General features: G+C 40.8%; 1 protein-coding gene across 2 annotated transcripts in view; it reads left to right on the top strand.

The window, feature by feature from the left end:
• Nucleotides 1-17,752, top strand: part of LOC111529479 (protein CASC4) — a 128,720-nt gene that overhangs the window by 44,640 nt on the left and 66,328 nt on the right. For both annotated transcript variants that reach the window (XM_023196349.1, XM_023196348.1), the window contains exons 4-6: nucleotides 1,716-1,806; nucleotides 7,174-7,321; nucleotides 7,667-7,747. In XM_023196349.1, coding sequence (XP_023052117.1) covers nucleotides 1,716-1,806; nucleotides 7,174-7,321; nucleotides 7,667-7,747 — 320 coding nt within the window. The remainder of the gene's footprint in view (nucleotides 1-1,715; nucleotides 1,807-7,173; nucleotides 7,322-7,666; nucleotides 7,748-17,752) is intronic.

The raw sequence follows: 17,752 nt of genomic DNA, 5'->3' as shown, positions 1-17,752 counted from the left end.
TACATCTGTGGTCCCAGCTTACTCAGGAGGCTGAAGTGGGAGGATCGCTTGAGCCTGGGAAGTTGAGGCTGCAGTGAGCCAGTATCATGCCTGCACTCCAGTCTGGGCAACAGAATGAAAGCTTGTCTCAAAAATAAATAAATAAATAAATAAATAAATAAATAAATAAATAAATTCCCCTCTCCTTATGTTATTTCAGTAGTATATTTTCTCAAATGTAGAATTCCTCAAAAAGAATGCTTTACCAATTTTGTTGCTTTTACCGCACAGATGAAAGATTGCTTCCTGAAATGATTGTACTCATTTATAATGTAGATATTTCCCCATAGCCCTGCCAACTTTGGTTTTAATTCTAATTTAATTTTGTTAGTATAGGAATAAGATACTACATATATACATATAGGAAGTTGGTGGGTTTTTTTGTTTTTTGTTTTGTCTTTTTCTTTTTTTGAGACTGAGTCTGTCTCTGACTCCCAGGCTGGAGTACAGTGGCACAATCTCAGCTCACTGCAACCTCCACCTCCTGGGTTTAAGCAATTCTCATGCCTCAGCCTCCTGAGTAGCTCGGACCACAGGCATGTACCACCATGCCTGGCTAAATTTTTTGTGTCTTTAGTAGAGACAAGGTTTCATTGTGTTGGCCAGACTGATCTTGAACTCCTGGCCTCCAGTGATCTGCCTGCCTTGGCCTCCCAAAGTGCTGGGATTGCATGTGTGAGCCACCACGCCTAGACACATATAGGAAGTTTAATTTGCATTTTATAATGGTGAAAGTTAACATTTTTCTATATATTTGTCAACTGTTTCTTTTTGCATGATTGGTCTATGTGTGTCCTTTGGCTACTTGGCTAGCAGAAAGTCACCATCTTTATGTTTTGCTTCTGTTCACTTTCTCTTGATGGCACCAGTCTATCTTCTTTTTTTTTTTTTTTTTTTTTTGAGACGGAGTCTTGCTCTTTCGCCCGGGGCTGGAGTGCAGTGGCCGGATCTCAGCTCACTGCAAGCTCCGCCTCCCGGGTTTTATGCCATTCTCCTGCCTCAGCCTCCAGAGTAGCTGGGACTACAGGCGCCCGCCACCTCGCCCGGCTAGTTTTTTTGTATTTTTAGTAGAGATGGGGTTTCACCATGTTAGCCAGGATGGTCTCGATCTCCTGACCTCGTGATCCGCCCGTCTCGGCCTCCCAAAGTGCTGGGATTACAGGCTTGAGCCACCGCGCCCGGCCTTATCTTCTTTATTAGTTTCTCCTGTTCCTAGTATTCTATGGTTTAGCCTTTTATTACAATTTTTAAAGTACTAACTATTGGATGAATCTTCTGCTACCACTCCTTATCAATTCTCATAATTCTAGCTTTCCTCATCTGTTACTATAAATTAGTCTCACAGTTTCCTCTTCTACAGTATTTTTGTCTTCTGTGATTGAAGTTGGTTCTGATAGTATTTTTATAGATGCAATTTATGGAAATAATAGGAAAAGAATTGTTTTTATCTTTGTGTTTTGTCAATTAGCTTTATCAGTATTACCTATCTCCTATTACAAGTTCAAGTATTTTAAAAGTTTGGATTGTGAGCTATTTGTATGCTCTTTGTTTTTTCCAGCCCACTCTCCCTTGCTAACTGAATGTTTTATCTTTCTTAATGTATGTGTCAACTACTGGACAACTCTGAGAATCCAATCCAAGGTAATATAATCTAAAAGAATGACTTTGTAATTTAGTTTTCAGTGTGGACAGCAGATCAAGGAATTGAGAGCACAGCATGAAGAAAATATTAAAAAGTTAGCAGACCAGTTTTTACAGGAACAAAAGGTAAATTTAAAAAATATACTTAAATCCAAACATATTTTTGTTATAAATCATGATAATTTAGAAATTAAAATTGTAATTTTGTCACAAAACATTATAGTTTAAGTTTTCCAGCCAGCCTAATTCCAAAAGTGATTTACAATGACTTTATTTCTGAGTAAATTAAACATTTGCAAAAATATAATCTTAATTCTTAAAACTGGTCAGGCGTGGTGGTTCACGCCTGTAATCCCAGCACTTTGGGAGGCTGAAGTGGGTGGGTCACTCGAGGTTAGGAGGTCAAGATCAACCTAGCCAACATGAGGAAACCCCATCTCTACTAAAAATACAAAATATAGCCAGGTCTGGTGGTGCATGCCTGTAATCTCAGCTACTCAGGAGGCTGAGGCAGGAGAACTGCTTGAACCCAGGAGACGGAGGTTACAATGAACCAAGATCATACCACTGCACTCCACGAAGGTTACAGTGAGCCAAGATTGCACCACTGCACTCCAACCTGGGCGACAGAGTGAGATTCTGTCTCAAAAAAAAAAAAAAAAATTAATTAATTTTGAACCAAAATATCCATCTTTTTTAAAAAATAATTTTTGTTGTTAATGTATTTCTCAGATTGTAAAGTGGGCAACTTTTTTACTGAAAATCAACTACTTCCTTTGTTATGCATTTGAGAAATAGAATAAAAAGAAACACTTTTTCCTTTATTATCAATCTCTGTTTTTCTGCCACCCTTTCCTTAAGCACAGAAATGAGCCACTAGCCACTATAACCAATTTGATTCATACTTTTGGCGGGGGGGCAAATTCTTTTATTAATTCATTTTAAGTTAATATGTATTATGAAGATTTTTTTAGCAATAGAAGAAATTGTCTGAAGATTACTAGTTATTAAGGACATGATTCATTTTTTTATACCCTGTAATCTTACCTGACTAGGCACGATTTATCTGAACTCTTGTGATTTAAAGGAAAGAAAGATTTAATAGTGAAAAGTATTTGTTTTGCTCTTTGGTAGCATCTCAACTAAAGGACTAGAAGTTAAGGATATCAGGTTTTCATTCTTAGCTTTTTCACAATTTTTTTTTTTTTTTTTTTGAGACGGAGTCTCGCTCTGTCACCCAGGCTGGAGTATAGTGGCCGGATCTCAGCTCACTGCAAGCTCCGCCTCCCGGGTTCACGCCATTCTCCTGCCTCAGCCTCCCGGGTAGCTGGGACTACAGGCGCCGCCACCTCGCCCGGCTAGTTTTTTATAGTTTTTAGTAGAGACGGGGTTTCACCATGTTAGCCAGGATGGTCTCGATCTCCTGACCTCGTGATCCGCCCGTCTCAGCCTCCCAAAGTGCTGGGATTACAGGCTTGAGCCACTGCTCCCAGCCGCTTTTTCACAATTTTATAGTAGGATATAGAGGGTGTCATTTCTTTCTCTATTTCATTTTTTGAATCTACAAAGTGGAATAGCTGCTACTTATCTGCAGTCTACTTTGAAGAGGTATAAGGATGGATTGGTGAAAGAAGACAGGCCTGCGTGAGCTACCATAGATGCAGCATTGAGGGCAATCAAAAGGTATTATTGAGACACTGGAGGGTTAAAATAACATAATGGAACACAAAAGGAAGGGGAAGAGAGGTTTGCTATTGCAATTGTGTCATTATAAGCGTAGTATATAAATAATGGGATAAGTTTGCTCTCTTCTATTCTCTTAAGGAAGACAGATGAGAGCTTTCCCTTTTTTTCCAAGCCAGTGTAATTCTCTTTCTGTTCTTCTATACTAGGCTATTTTTATGTTGTTAATTAACTAATGCCTCTCCAATTATTCCTTGCCATTATCCTACCCTAATGGAAGAAGGCGTGGCAGCAATTGAGGTGCCCAGATAACTTCTCCTTTCTGGGCAGCACATCAGCCCTTACTCTCTAGATTAGCTACCTAATTCTACTCCCCACCCTTCATTTCCTGTTCTTTAACTACTATAGCAAGTTGGTTCTGTGCAATTTGAGTTTTCATAGAGACAAATCCAATGTTAGCTATATGGAATAAGCATAAATTGTATTCAGGGCTTTATCTTTTTGATTGTTTATTAATTTTAAAATTAATTAACCAGCCACATGTCTGTCACAGAAATGACTGGAAAAGGAGACAGCAAACTATAGCCCACAGGCTGAATTCAGCTCGCTGCCTGTTTTTGTACTGTTTAGAGGCCAAAAGTGGTTTTCACATTTTCAAATGATGAAAAAAATTGAGAAAATTATCTTAGTACATTGGAAAATTATAGAAATATTTATTTTGGTGTTCATACATAAAATTTTATTGAGACACAACCATGCGTTCATGCTATAGGGACAGAGAAACTCTCATAGCCCAGAGAAGACTAAAGAGACCTGAGGACTTAAATGTAGTATAGTAGCTGAGGGCGGTGGCTCATACCTGTAATCCCACCACTTTGGGAGACCAAGGTGGGTGGATCACGAGGTCAGGAGTTTGAGACCAGCCAGCCAACGTGGTAAAACCTCATCTCTACTAAAAATACAAAAAGTTAGCCGGGTATGGTGGCTGGTGCCTGTAATCCCAGCTACTCAGGAGGCTGAGGCAGGAGAATCCCTTGAACTGGGGAGGCAGAGGTTGCAGTGAGCCAATACTGCACCACTGCACTCCAGCCTGGCAACAGAACGAGACTCCATCTCAAAAATTAAAAAATTAAAATAAATGCAGTGTAGTATCCTGAATTGGATCCTGAAACAGAAAATGGACTTAGTGGAAAAACTGGTGAAATCTAAGTCTGGAGTTTAGGTACTAATAATATACTGATTTTTTTTTAGTTTTGCAAATGTATCATGGTAATTATGGATGGTACCTTAATCCATAGGATGTTAACATTAGGGGAAACTGGGTAAGGGGTGATTATTTTTCTGTAAATTTAAAATTATTTCAGAATAAGAAGTTTATTTTAAAAACAATCAGTAGGTCCCCTAACCAAATCACAAACATTGCATCTAGAAAAGCATCTTATTTTATTAATATTAATATTGTCCATTCATAGAAAGGTACTGTCAATAATGCATTAAAGAGACAACATCTTTGTTAACTGCTTTCAATGGAAAAGTATTTTTGAACAGTAGCTTGACTTTTAATTTTGTTCAATATTTGTCTTATCCACATCTGCAAAAGAGTGAAGAGTACTATAGTGATAGCCTTATGAGATAGCGTTATAGTGAAGATGCACAGAGATGCAAGCTGGCTGCTCAAGTTGTGCCTCATGGATTTTCAGACATGTTCAAAAATTTCAGTTTATCATTTCATTCATCAGTGATTAAGCTATCAGAATTGATTATAGCTTACCAACTTACAGGAAATGTGAGATTTGGAGTCAGAAAGACTGTGGTTAGAATTCCTTCTTCACAATTCTCTAGTTTTGTGACTTTGTACAAACTGCTTAATTCTTTTTTTTTTTTTTCTGAGACGGAGTCTTGCTCTGTCACCCAGGCAGGAGTGCAGTGGCCCCATCTCGGCTCACTGCAACCTCCGCCTCCTGAGTTCAAGCGATTCTTCTGCCTCAGCCTTCTGAGTAGCTGGGATTACAGGCGTGGGCCACCACGCCCGACTCAGTTTTGTGTTTTTAGTAGAGATGGGGTTTCATCATGTTGGTCAGGCTGATCTCGAACTCCTGACCTCATGATTCACCCACCACCTCGGCCTCCCAGAGTGGTAGGATTTTCCACCGCACCTGGCCCAAACTGCTGGGGGTTTTTTTGTTTGTTTTTTTGTTTTAAGTGGAGTCTCGCACTGTTGCCCAGGCTGGAGTGCAGTGGCGTGATCTCGGCTCGCTGCAAGCTCCACCTCCCGGATTCACGCCATTCTTCTGCCTCAGGCTCCCAAGTAACTGGGACTACAGGCGCCCGCCACCACACCCGGCTAATTTTTTTTGTATTTTTTAGTAGAGACGGGGTTTCACCGTGTTAGCCAGGATGCCCTCAATCTCCTGACCTCGTGATCTGCCCACCTCGGCCTCCCAAAGTGCTGGGATTACAGGCATGATTCACCGCGCCTGGCCTTAACTTCTAAACTGCTTAACTTTTTAAAGCCTCAGTTTTGTTTTTCTCAAAACTATGAATTTTATTTCTACTAGAGGACAGCTATGAAAGCAATTCGGAAACTGAAGCATGATGCAAACATTTGTTGATATTACCTGCCAGGACACTGAATACCTACACCTGATTGTCAGAGTATCCTTTCTCCTTTGTTGTGACACATTCTTAAGATTTGACTCTTGTGGCCAGATGCGGTGGCTCACGCCTGTAATCCCAGCACTTTGGGAGGCTGAGGTGGGCGGATCATGAGGTCAGCAGATTGAGACCATCCTGGCTACACTGTGAAACCCCCTCTCTACTAAAAATACAAAAAATTAGCGGGGTGTGGTGGCGGGCGCCTGTAGTCCCAGCTGCTCGGGAGGCTGAGGCAGGAAAATGGCATGAACCCGGAAGGCGGAGCTTGGAGTGAGCCAAGATCGCGCCACTGCACTCCAGCCTGGGCAGCAGAGCAAGACTCTGTCTCAAAGATAAAAAAGATCCAAAAAAAAAAAGATTTTGTTCTTGTTTTTCTAGATTTCATATAAATTTTTTCTTACTATTTTTATAACATTACTAAGAATTATATTTCACACTGCTTTAGAGTTTACAAAGCATTTATAGATATGTTAAATGTTGACTAGAGGAACCCATATATGGCATCCCAAGCTTGTGTACTTGACTCCTTGCTGCTCCCAATTTTCCATGGAGGCAAACTCAATACTGGTCCATCGAGAGAATTGAGTTAGGCCTAACCATATACTTGAAGATTCACATTTCCAAGAAGATGCTAGGTTAGGAACAGGGTTGGGGGTAGCACTGACCTGTTTATTGTCCTGCCGTTACTTGCTGTGCTTCAGTGGCCAGCACACTTAGAAAGAAGATTGCCTGTTTTTCACCCTTGGTCTTGAAGAAGCACCTGTATGCCAGTCTCCTCCTTTCTGCCATCCTGCTTGATTCTAACATACGGTTACAGAGAACCCACCCTGCCCATAGCACCCAGGAAAATGCCCAATTGTAGGCCATCAGGGCAACGTGTAGTACTCAGCAGGCTGTCTTGCAGAATCACACACCTCTGCATAGCCAAACAGAGTCACCTCTGCTTGCCGAATCATTCATTTACTGTAGCTAGAGATTTTCAAAAGTGTTATTCTTTGACTTTTTATCAGGTATAAAAATCACACAGAAAATAATGTATCCTGCATCTCCAGTTGTTCATTATTTGAACCCTTTTGAACCATTTAATTAATAGTTGTGTCAGTGGTTTAACAATTTGAACTGAAAAATATTTATTGTTACCGAATCTTTATCTAGCTGCAAGAGGCCCATAAGATTCAATCAAATGGTGGAAAAGAATCGGATATAAACGATCAAGTCGTACCTAAAAATATTCCAAAAGTAGCTGAGAATGTTGCAGATAAGAATGAAGAACCCTCAAGCAATCATATTCCACATGGGAAAGGTATTATTATTATTATTATTATTATTATTATTATTATTATTTTGTTTTGTATTAATAGGATATTAACTTTTTCTTCCCATTTTTAAGTGAATATTTTCAATCAGAAAGAAAATTGTTTGATTTTAGTTCACACATGATTAAGTGTCTTCATTGTTTCAAATTTGGATCCTTTGATGGAAGAGAAAAAAGAGTAAGTTATTTTAGAGTTACAGCTATGTCCAAGATATAAAGATGTTCAGTTGATGTAGCCTATTACTTTTAGAAACTGATTGTTACATTCCTTCAAAACATTTTCAAATTATGTAAGAAAAATTATAGAATTCTATCTTTCTGTTACTTGGGCAGAACAAATCAAAAGAGGTGGTGATGCAGGGATGCCTGGAATAGAAGAGAATGACCTAGCAAAAGTTGATGATCTTCCCCCTGGTAAGTAAAAATTGTTAGAGAATTCAACTAAAGTGATGATAATACATTTCATGTGACCCCGTTCTCTTTTTGGGTAACACTTGGAAAAGTCAGATATCTGGATGATTGATATTTCTAGTTAATTAAGTACCCATTAATTGCCAGGACTTTTTTTGGATACGACTTTTATAAAATTTTTTGCTAAGATGTATAAAATACTTGTTTTTACCTTGAGAAGAATCAACTATATTTGAATCTTTTCTTCACGACTCAGAGTTTTTGCTTATGACAGTTGTACTATATAGAGTCATTTATGTTTACTAAAAGTATGCATGGCTCTTTTCTTTCTCACCAAGTGTGCCCAGATTCCTGTGTTGTTGGTGTGCTTTAATATGGCATAGTAATATCCTAATAAGAGTTATTTAGTTATTTAGTTTTTGAGGGCTTGGCTTGTCCTTTTAGTGAATTACCCCACACTTTTGGATAGTTTGTTTACCATTTTTTTTCTTCTTTTCTGGCCACTTCTGTTCATTGTGTCTCTTTCCTCCTTAACGTGTCTGCTTCTTATCCATTTTCACTTGCAGTCCTCATCCCACTTGTTGCTATCCTAATCCCCTTCATTTTTTTCCTTCATGTCTCTTCTTTGTTTTTCTTGCTATATCTATGTTTCTTGGCTATTAATGGTACTCCTCCCTGCTGACTCCAATTTATTATGGTAGAAAAATAAGAAATTAACAGCATGCCTCTGCTGCTTTTGGCTGATTTTATTTCTTTTCAATCTCAGTAATTACTTCTGTGATTATAGCTAGTTGTACATGACTGAAATTGCTGAATGTTTAGACCAAATAAATGAAATATTTGTCCTTTCATTTATATGGTTTTGTTGTCTTCTCAAATCTTACGGGTTTCCAATTCATAGTGATTTCCCCTAAAATAAAGGTAAGGACAAAAGCAATAACATGAATTTGAAAATAAAGAATCAGAATTAGCAAGCTTTGTTTGTAAGAAAATGAAGTAATCCAGTGATTTTTAAAAATTAATTAATTAATTTTGAGATACAAAAATCTCTGACGCTCAGGCTAGAATGTGGTGGCGCGATCTTGGCTCACTGCAATCTCAGCCTCCCAGGTTCAAGCATTTCTCTTGCCTCATCCTCCTGAGTAGCTGGGATTACAGGTGTGTGCCACCATGCTCAGCTAATTTTTGTATTTTCAGTAGAGGCAAGGTTTCACCGTGTTGGGCAGCTGGTCTCGAACTCCTAACCTCAAGTGATTCTCCCGCCTTGGCCTCCCAAAGTGCTGGGATTACAAGCATGAGCCACCAAGCCCGACCTCTTTTTAACATTTTTTTTAATTTAATTTTTTTTCTTTTCTTGAGACAGGGTCTCACTCTGTCACCCATGCTGGAATGCAGTGGTGCAGTCATGAGTAACTACAGTCTTGATCTCCTGGGCACAAGCTATCCACCCACCTCAGCTTCCTGAATAACTGAGACTACAGGTGTGTGCCATCATGCCCAGCTAATTTTATTTTTTATTTTCTTTATTTTTTTTATTTTTGTGGGATCTCGCTCTGTCACCCAGGCCAGAGTACAGTGGCATGATCACAGCTCACTGCAGCCGAGATCTCCCGGGCATAAGTGATCTTCCCACCTCAGCCTCCTGAGTAGCAGGGACTACAGGCATGTGCCACCACACCTGACTATTTTTTGTAGTTTTTTGTAGAGATAAGTTTTCACCATGTTGCCCAGGCTGGTCTCGAACTCCTAGCCTTAAGCGATCTGCCTGCCTTGGCCTCCCAAAATGCAGGGATTACAGGCATCAACTACCATGCCCAGCCTGTTTTCTTTATTTTTCTGTAGAGACAAGGTCTCACCATGTTGCCCAGGCTGATCTCAAACTCCTGGACTTGCGTGATCCTCCCACTTCAGACTCCCAAAGGGCTGGGATTACAAACATGGGTCACTGCACCCAGCCAACAAATATATAGAGAGCGAGCCAAAAATTACATATATTTTTTTCAGACAGGGTCTCGTTCTCTTGCCCAGGCTAGAGTGCAGTGATTATTGTTGATGGTAGCCTCAAACTCCTAGGCTCAAGCCATCCTCCCACCTCAGCCTCCTAAGACTACAGGGGCACGCCACCACACCTGGCTAGTATTTTTATTTTTGTAGAGACAGTGCCTCACTGTGTTGCCCAGGCTACTCTTTAACTCCAGACCTCAAGCAACAGTCCCGCCTCAGCCTCTCAAAGCACTGGGATTGTAGGCAGGAGCTGTGGTGCCTAGCTGTAATCCAGTGATTTTTAAAGTATGGTCTTTGGATCAGCAGTATCAGCATTACCCAGGAACTTGTTAGACCTGCAAATTCTTAGGTCCCATTCCAGACCTACTTAATCAGAAATTTTGGAATGGAGCCCAGTAATTTGTTTTAAAAAGCTCCCCTAGTGATTTTGATCTATGCTAAAGTTTGAGAACCACTGACTAAGATGTTAAAGAAATATTAGAACAGGAACTCTGTATTCTTCTAAATTTTTGTAGCACTTACTGTAGTCGTAGACACAGTTGAGTTTTAGGTAGATTAATCTATTTTACATTGCGCTTGTATATTTTAAAAACTATACCCAAAGTTTTGTCAAGGACATACTGCTGGTTTCTGATAGAAGCACTCTATTCAGATATGAGCAAGAGTTGGCTACCTGCATACATTTATTTTTCATGTAATATACCTACAAAGTGTATTATTTGTATTTTAGTATGTATAATTTTTAACCTCTATTATTTATTTCCACATACTTTTCTCTTTTTTTTGTTTTTGTTTTTTTTTTTTGAGACAGAGTCTCACTCTGTCGCCCAGGCTGGAGTACAGTGGCGCGATCTTGGCTCACTGCAAGCTTTGCCTCCCAGGTTCACACCATTCTCCTGCCTCAACCTCTCGAGTAGCTGGGACTACAGGCACCTACCACAACACCTGGCTAATTTTTTGTATTTCTAGCAGAGATGGGGTTTCACCGTGTTAGCCAGGATGGTCTCGAGATCCTGACCTTATGATCTGCTCACCTCGGCCTCCCAAAGTGCTGGGATTACAGGTGTGAGCCACCACGCCCGGCCTATTTCCACATACTTTTCAAGTTAAAATTTTATCATTATTACTCTAAATGTGTAATGTCTCCATTTATTTTCTCATTGGTCATAATTTATGAACCAGCCACCAGGAAATTCCAGTGTTTAGGGTAAAATGAAATGGGAATATAAGAGATCTTAGAGATCTTAATTATTAGGTATATTGTCCTATCAGACAGTGGTTTTCAAATGTCTTTCATACATGAGCCATTCCAGCAGATAGAAATCTATCTTGCCTCGTCTGCTTCCTTAATAATAATAATTTAAAAAGTACACAACAATTTTATTAATTTTTTTTTTTTTTTTTTTTTTTTTGAGACTGAGTTTCACTCTGTTGCCTAGCCTGGAGTACAGTGGCGTGATCTTGGCTCACTGCATCCTCTGCCTCCCAGGTTTAAGCAATTCTTTTCCTCAGCCTCCTGAGTAGCTGGGATTGCAGCGCCCACCACCACTCCTGGCTAAGTTTTTAAATATTTTTAGTAGAAACGGGGTTTCACCATCTTGGTCAGGCTGATCTTGAACTCCTGACCTCGTCATCCAACTGCCTTGGCTTCCCAAAGTGCTGGGATTACAGGCGTGAGCCACCACACCTGTCCGATTTTTTTAGATTTTATAAGAATGAATAGTGCTACTGTTGATGAGATACCAACAAATTCATTATCTGATTTTTACAACGTGAACTTGCCATATAACTTACATGGTTGCAGCACTATAATTTGGAACTGGGAAAAACACCAAGTGTGTTAAAATTTTGTGTAAATTGATCATTAATGTAAAAAATGTCTCTATATGCAGACATTTTCTACATTGTCATGGCATATTAAAGGCCTTCTGGATTTTTTTTTTTAACTTTTATTTTTATTTATTTATATATTTGGGGACAGGGTCTTGCCCTGTCACCCAGGCTGGAGTGCAATGGCATGATCATAGCTCACTGAAGCCTTGACCTCCTGGGCTCAAGTGGTACTCCCACATCAGCTCCCGAGTAGCTGGGACTATAGGTATGTGCCATCACACCCAGCTAATTTTGTTGTTGTTGTTGTTGTTGTTGTTGTTTGTAGAGACAGGGTCTCGCTATATTATCCAGGCTGGTCTTAAACTCCTAGGCTCATGCAGTTCTCCCACCTCAGCCTCCCAAAGTACTGCAACTATAGGTGTGAGCCACCATGCCTGGCCTGGATTAATATTTGAAGCTTTTTAAACTATTCGTGCTTTGCTTTGATAATCATTCTTCATAGCATTTATCCTTAATTATTTGAGGAAATATTTTGAGTGTAAAGATTATTTTGAAATGCTAACTGGTAGAAGGAAACTTTGAGCTCTGTGATCATTCAGATGCAAACACGAAGGAAAGCCATGTCATATTGTTGTGCCTTGAGCTCCCTACATGCTACCTTGCATATAGCAGGGTCCTAGTAAATGTATACGGTTGAATTCTCAGGCTATCTTTAATGGTGAGACAGTGGTCTTTGGAGTCAGATTGCCTAGATTTAAACGTTTAGCTCTTATCTTTTAACAATTATGTGACCATTTTTTTGCCCTTATATGTAAAATAGAATAATAACAATTCCAACCTCACAGGAATGTTGTGAAATTTAAATGTAAAGCACTTAGAACAGTGCCTGGCACATAGCAAGTGCTATATAAATCTTAGTTTCTATTGGCCGGGTGCAGTGGCTCATGCCTGTAATCTCAGCACTTTGGGAGGCTGAGGCAAGTAGATGACTTGAGGTCAGGAGTTCAAGACCCCCTGGCCAACATGGTGAAACCCCCGTCTCTGTAAAAACATAAAAATTAGCTGGGTGTGGTGGCAGGCGCCTGTAGTCCCAGCTACTTGGGAGGCTAAGGCAGGAGAATCGTTAGAATCCAGAAGGCGGAGGTTGCAGTGAGCCAAGATCGTGCCTCTGCACTCCAACCTGGGCCACAGAGCGAGACTCCGTCTCAAAAAAAAAACAACACCACAAAAAAACTTAGTTGCTGCGGTTATTATTTCATGTAATTGTAGCCCCATTTTTAATCTCTTTGCCACTCCTTTTCCTCAGTTTTGCTTTTTCTTCCTGAAGTAATGTATGCCAAAATTCTTAATGTCAGTACAAGTTCTGGTGTGTATGTGTTGTCCTATTAGCTATAGAGGCAGTAACTCCAAAGAGGAAGCAGAGAAAAGAACATATCCTGGCTGGGCATAGTGGCTCATACCTGTAATCCCAGCACTTTGGGGGGTCGAGGTGGGTGGATTACTTGAGGCCAGGAGTTTGAGACCAGCCTGGCCAACATGGTGAAACCCCATCTCTACTAAAAATGCAAAATTAGTTGGGCATGGTGGCACACACCTGTAATCCCAGCTACTTGGGAGGCTGAGGCAGGAGAATCCCTTGAGCCCAAGAGGCAGAGGCTGCAGTCAACTGAGATTGCGCCACTGCACTCCAGCCTGAGCAAGAGAGTGAGACTCTGTCTCAAAAAAAAAAAAAAAAAAAATCCTCGTAATTTAAAAATGGACTGTTATATATACTGACAGTTTTGTTTAAGATAGCTAGGACCATACTAGAAATTACAGTAAAACAGTGTGAAACTATCTTTAAATATACCTCTGAGGCCGGGCACAGTGGCTCACATCTGTAATCTTAGCACTTTGGAAGGCTGAGGTGGGAGGGTCGCTTGAGCCCAAGAGTTCGAGACCAGCCTGAGCAACATGGTAAAACCCTGTGTCTACAAGAAATAGAAAAATTAGCCAGTCATGGTGGCATGCACCTGTGTGTCAGCTACTCAGGAGGCTAAGGTGGGAGAATTGCTTGAGCCCAGGAGGCGGAGGCTGCAGTGAGCAGAGATCGTACCACTGCACTCCAGCCTGGTGTCAGAGAGAGACACTGTCTCAGAAAAAAAAAAAGTATATATAAATATATATATATATATATATATACCTCTGAAACAGTCAAGGGTTATAGAGCATGTGCTTAGGGTTAGCATTTTGTTTTAGCTTCTCAGCTCCCAAAGCCATGCAGTGAAACCTTACTGGGTTTTGTTTGTTTTTAATGTTTGATTTGAAACTAATCACCAAGATGTTACAGGAACTTTATGATTTAATGAATTACCTTCTTGACCTGGATACTTATCTGTATGCTGATTTAGATAACTGTAATGTTAGGCAGTTACATATTTATATCACTAGTTTTTAAACTTTTAAAATCTTTTTGTTATGTATTATTTTTTATTTTTAGAGACAGGATCTTGTTCTGTCATCCAGACTGGAGTACAGTGGCATGGTCATAGCTTACTGCAGCCTCAAACTCCTAGACCCAAGCAATCCTTCTGCTTTACCTTCTAGAGGGACTGTGATTACAGGCTTGTGCCACCACATGCAAAACTTATTTATTTATTTTTAATTTAATTTAATTTAATTTTTATTTTTTTATTTTTATTTTTATTTTAGTTTTTTTTTTTTGAGATGGAGTCTCGCTCTGTCGCCCAGGCTGGAGTGCAGTGGCCGGATCTCAGCTCACTGCAAGCTCCGCCTCCTGGGTTCACGCTATTCTCCTGCCTCAGCCTCCCGAGTAGCTGGGACTACAGGCGCCCACCACCTCGCCCGGCTAGTTTTTTTGTATTTTTTAGTAGAGACGGGGTTTCACCGTGTTAGCCAGGATGGTCTCGATCTCATGACCTCGTGATCCGCCTGTCTCGGCCTCCCAAAGTGCTGGGATTATAGGCTTGAGCCACCGCGCCCGGCCTAATTTTATTTTTTTTTGAGACGTAGTCTCATTCTGTCGCCCAGGCTGAAGTGCAGTGGCGCAGTCTTGGCTCACTGTAAGCTCTGCCTCCCGGGTTCACGCCATTCTCTTGCCTCAGCTTTCTGAGTAGCTGGGACTACAGGCACCCGGCACCACACCTGGCTAAGTTTTTTTGAATTTTTAGTAGAGACAGGGTTTCAACTGTGTTACCCAGGCTGGTCTTGAACTCCTGAGCTCAGGTAATCTGCCCGCCTCGGCCTCCCAAAGTGCTAGGATTACAGATGTGAGCCACCGCATCCAGCCTTTCTTCTTGATATTTAGTTCTTTAACAGTATGTAATGCAAATATCTTCTCTGTATTATATCTATAAACAGAGGAAAATTGTATTTCTGTCTTGGAAACTCTTTTTTAACTTTAAAAATCCAATCAGTCCCAGTAAAAATTACCCCTGTTGACTTACTTTGGGGGAAACCCTCTATAGGTATAAAGATATTTCTGTACTTGAGCAATTGAAAGTTATTTTCTAATTAATAACTTAGAAAGAAAAAAAATTCTCCTCTTGGTTCTTATTTTTCTTTATTTTTATTTTATTTTTTCTATCAACAGCATCCAGGAAAAGCTTTTAGGTTTTTGTGTGTGTGCGCGTGAGAGACAGAGTCTCGCTTTGTTGCCCAGGCTGAAGTATAGTAGCATTATCTCGGCTCACTGCAACCTCTGCCTCCTGGGTTCAAGCAGTTCTCCTGTCTCAGCCTCCCAAGTAGCTGAGATTACAGGCACCTGCCACCATGCCTGGCTAATTTTTTGTATTTTTAGTAGAGATAGGGTTTCACCATGTTGACCAGGCTGATCTTGAACTCCTGATCTCAAGTGATCCACCTGCCTCAGCCTCCCAAAGTTCTGGGATTACAGGCATGAGCCACTTCACCCAGCAGGGTTTTAGTTTTTAAATATTAGGTGGAGGTAATCTATTTGTAAGATAATAGATTTTCTAGAACAGAGGCTTTGAATGGTGGTTGCGTATTGGAATCACTGGGGAGCTTGACAAAAAAAATAACTGATGCCTAAATTCCATTCCAGAGATTTTGTTATATTTGGTCTGGGATTTGACTTGGGCATTGAAGGTTTAAATGCTCACTAGGTGATTACATTATGTAGCTAAGGCAGTAAAACCGTTGCTCTAGACAGATTCTCTAGATCTATACTGTATTAATGCAGTAGCCACTGGTCACATGTGGCGATTTACATTTAAATTCATTACATTTAGGTAAAATTAAATTCAGTTTCTTAGTCAAACTAGCCACACTTAAAGTGCTTAGTAGTTACCTGTGGCTAAAGGCAACTAACTGTGTTGGATAGCACCAATGCAGAACATTTTCATTATTGTAGAAAGTTCTGTTGGACAGTACCACTCTAGATTGAAACCAGTAATAGTGGTTTTATGGGGAAGAAGATTGGGACAGGGATGGAAAGGTGACTCATTTTTCATTATATAATCTTTTGAACTTTTAAATTTTTGTATAATACTAATAAACTACCTATTCGAAAAAATCATTATTTAAAAAAATTAAAGAGAGGCTAGCTGTAGTGGCTCACGCCTGTAATCCCAACACTTTGGGAAGCCTAGGTAAAAGGATTGCTTGAGGCCAGGAGTTCGAGGCCTGGGCAACATAACAAGACTTCATGTCTTAGGGGGTAGAACAGAAGGCATAGTGGCACACACCTGTAGTCCTAGCTACTTGGGGAGCTGAGGTGGGAGGATCGCATGAGCCCAGGAGTTCGAGATTGCAATGAGCTGTGATTGTACCACTGTACTGCAGTCTGGGTGACAGAGAGAGACCCTGTCTAAAATAATAATAATAATAATAATAATAAGAGAGAGAGGAGGCAGAGCGAGATAGCTGAATAGAAGCCTCCACTGTTTGTCTTCCCTGCAGTAGCACCAAATTTGACAACTATCTACACATTTTTGTTTCATGAGAACCAAAAATCAGGTGAGCAATCACAGTACCTGGTTTTAACTTAATATTATTAAAAGGGACATGGAAGGAGTAGGAAAGACAGTCTTGAATTGAATACACCACCCCCCAACCGCTGCAGTGGCCTTGTGGCATGGAGAGAGAATCTGTACTCTTCCAAGAGTGAGAGTGTAGTAATTGTGAGACTTTGCATTGGAACTTAGTACTGCCAACACTGAGCAGAACTCAGCCAATGCCCACAGAGGAAGCCTGTGGACTAACCCTAGTCAGAGGGGAAATTTTCTCTCCCAGCAGGCAGAACTTGAGTTTTGGCAAGGCTTGCCACCGCAAGCTAAAGTGCTTTGGGTCTTACATGAACCAGAAAAGCTGTCTAGGGTAGAAGGACTGCAACTCCTAGGCGAGTCCTAGAGTAGTGCTGGGGTCAGAACCAGTGGTCTTGCAGGGGCACACAACCTAGTGAGACAGCAGCCAGGGTGTCACAAGGTGTCACTAAGGAAGTGCTTGTGTCACCCCTTCCACACAGTGCCAGCCAGTTCAGCTTGCCAGTACAAAAGAGACCCCTTCCTTCTGTTTGGAGACAGGAAAGGGAAGAGTAAAGAGGACTTTGTTTTGCAACTTGAATACCAGCTCAGCCACAGTCATATAGGGTACCAAGTAGAGTTGTGAGACCCCTATTCCAGGCCCTAGATGCCTATAGTGTCTAGACACAGTCAGCGCCAGAAGGGAACCTTCCGCCTTGAAGGGAAGGACCTAGTCCTGGCAAGATTCATCACCTGCTAACTAAAGAGCCCTTGGGCCCTGAATAATCAGCAGTGGTAACCAGATAGTAGATGCTGTGACCTTGAGTGAGACTCTGAGATATGCTGGCTTCAGGTGTGACCCAGCACATTCACAGCAGTAGCGACTACAAGTAAAGACTCTCTGCTTAACAAAAGGAGAGGGAAGAGTAAAGGGGATTATGTCTTGCAGCGTAGATTTGAACTTGGTCACAGTTGGGAAGAGTACCAAGTGAACTCTTAGGGTCCCTAATTCCAGGCCTTAGCTCCTGGATGTTATTTCTGGACCTACACTATGCTAGAAGGGAGCCTGTTGCTCTGAAGGGTGAGTCCCAGGCCTGGCAGCGTTCACAAGATGACTGAAGAGCCCTTGGGCCTTAAGTGAATGTTGTCGATACCCTGGCAATACTCCCCATGGGCCTGTGGTGGTGGT

The sequence above is a fragment of the Piliocolobus tephrosceles genome, unplaced genomic scaffold (assembly GCF_002776525.5).
Source record: "Piliocolobus tephrosceles isolate RC106 unplaced genomic scaffold, ASM277652v3 unscaffolded_108, whole genome shotgun sequence".
In the NCBI taxonomy this organism is placed as follows: domain Eukaryota; kingdom Metazoa; phylum Chordata; class Mammalia; order Primates; family Cercopithecidae; genus Piliocolobus; species Piliocolobus tephrosceles.
Note: the sequence above shows the minus strand (reverse complement) of the source record. Positions and strands in the feature narration are given on the sequence as shown.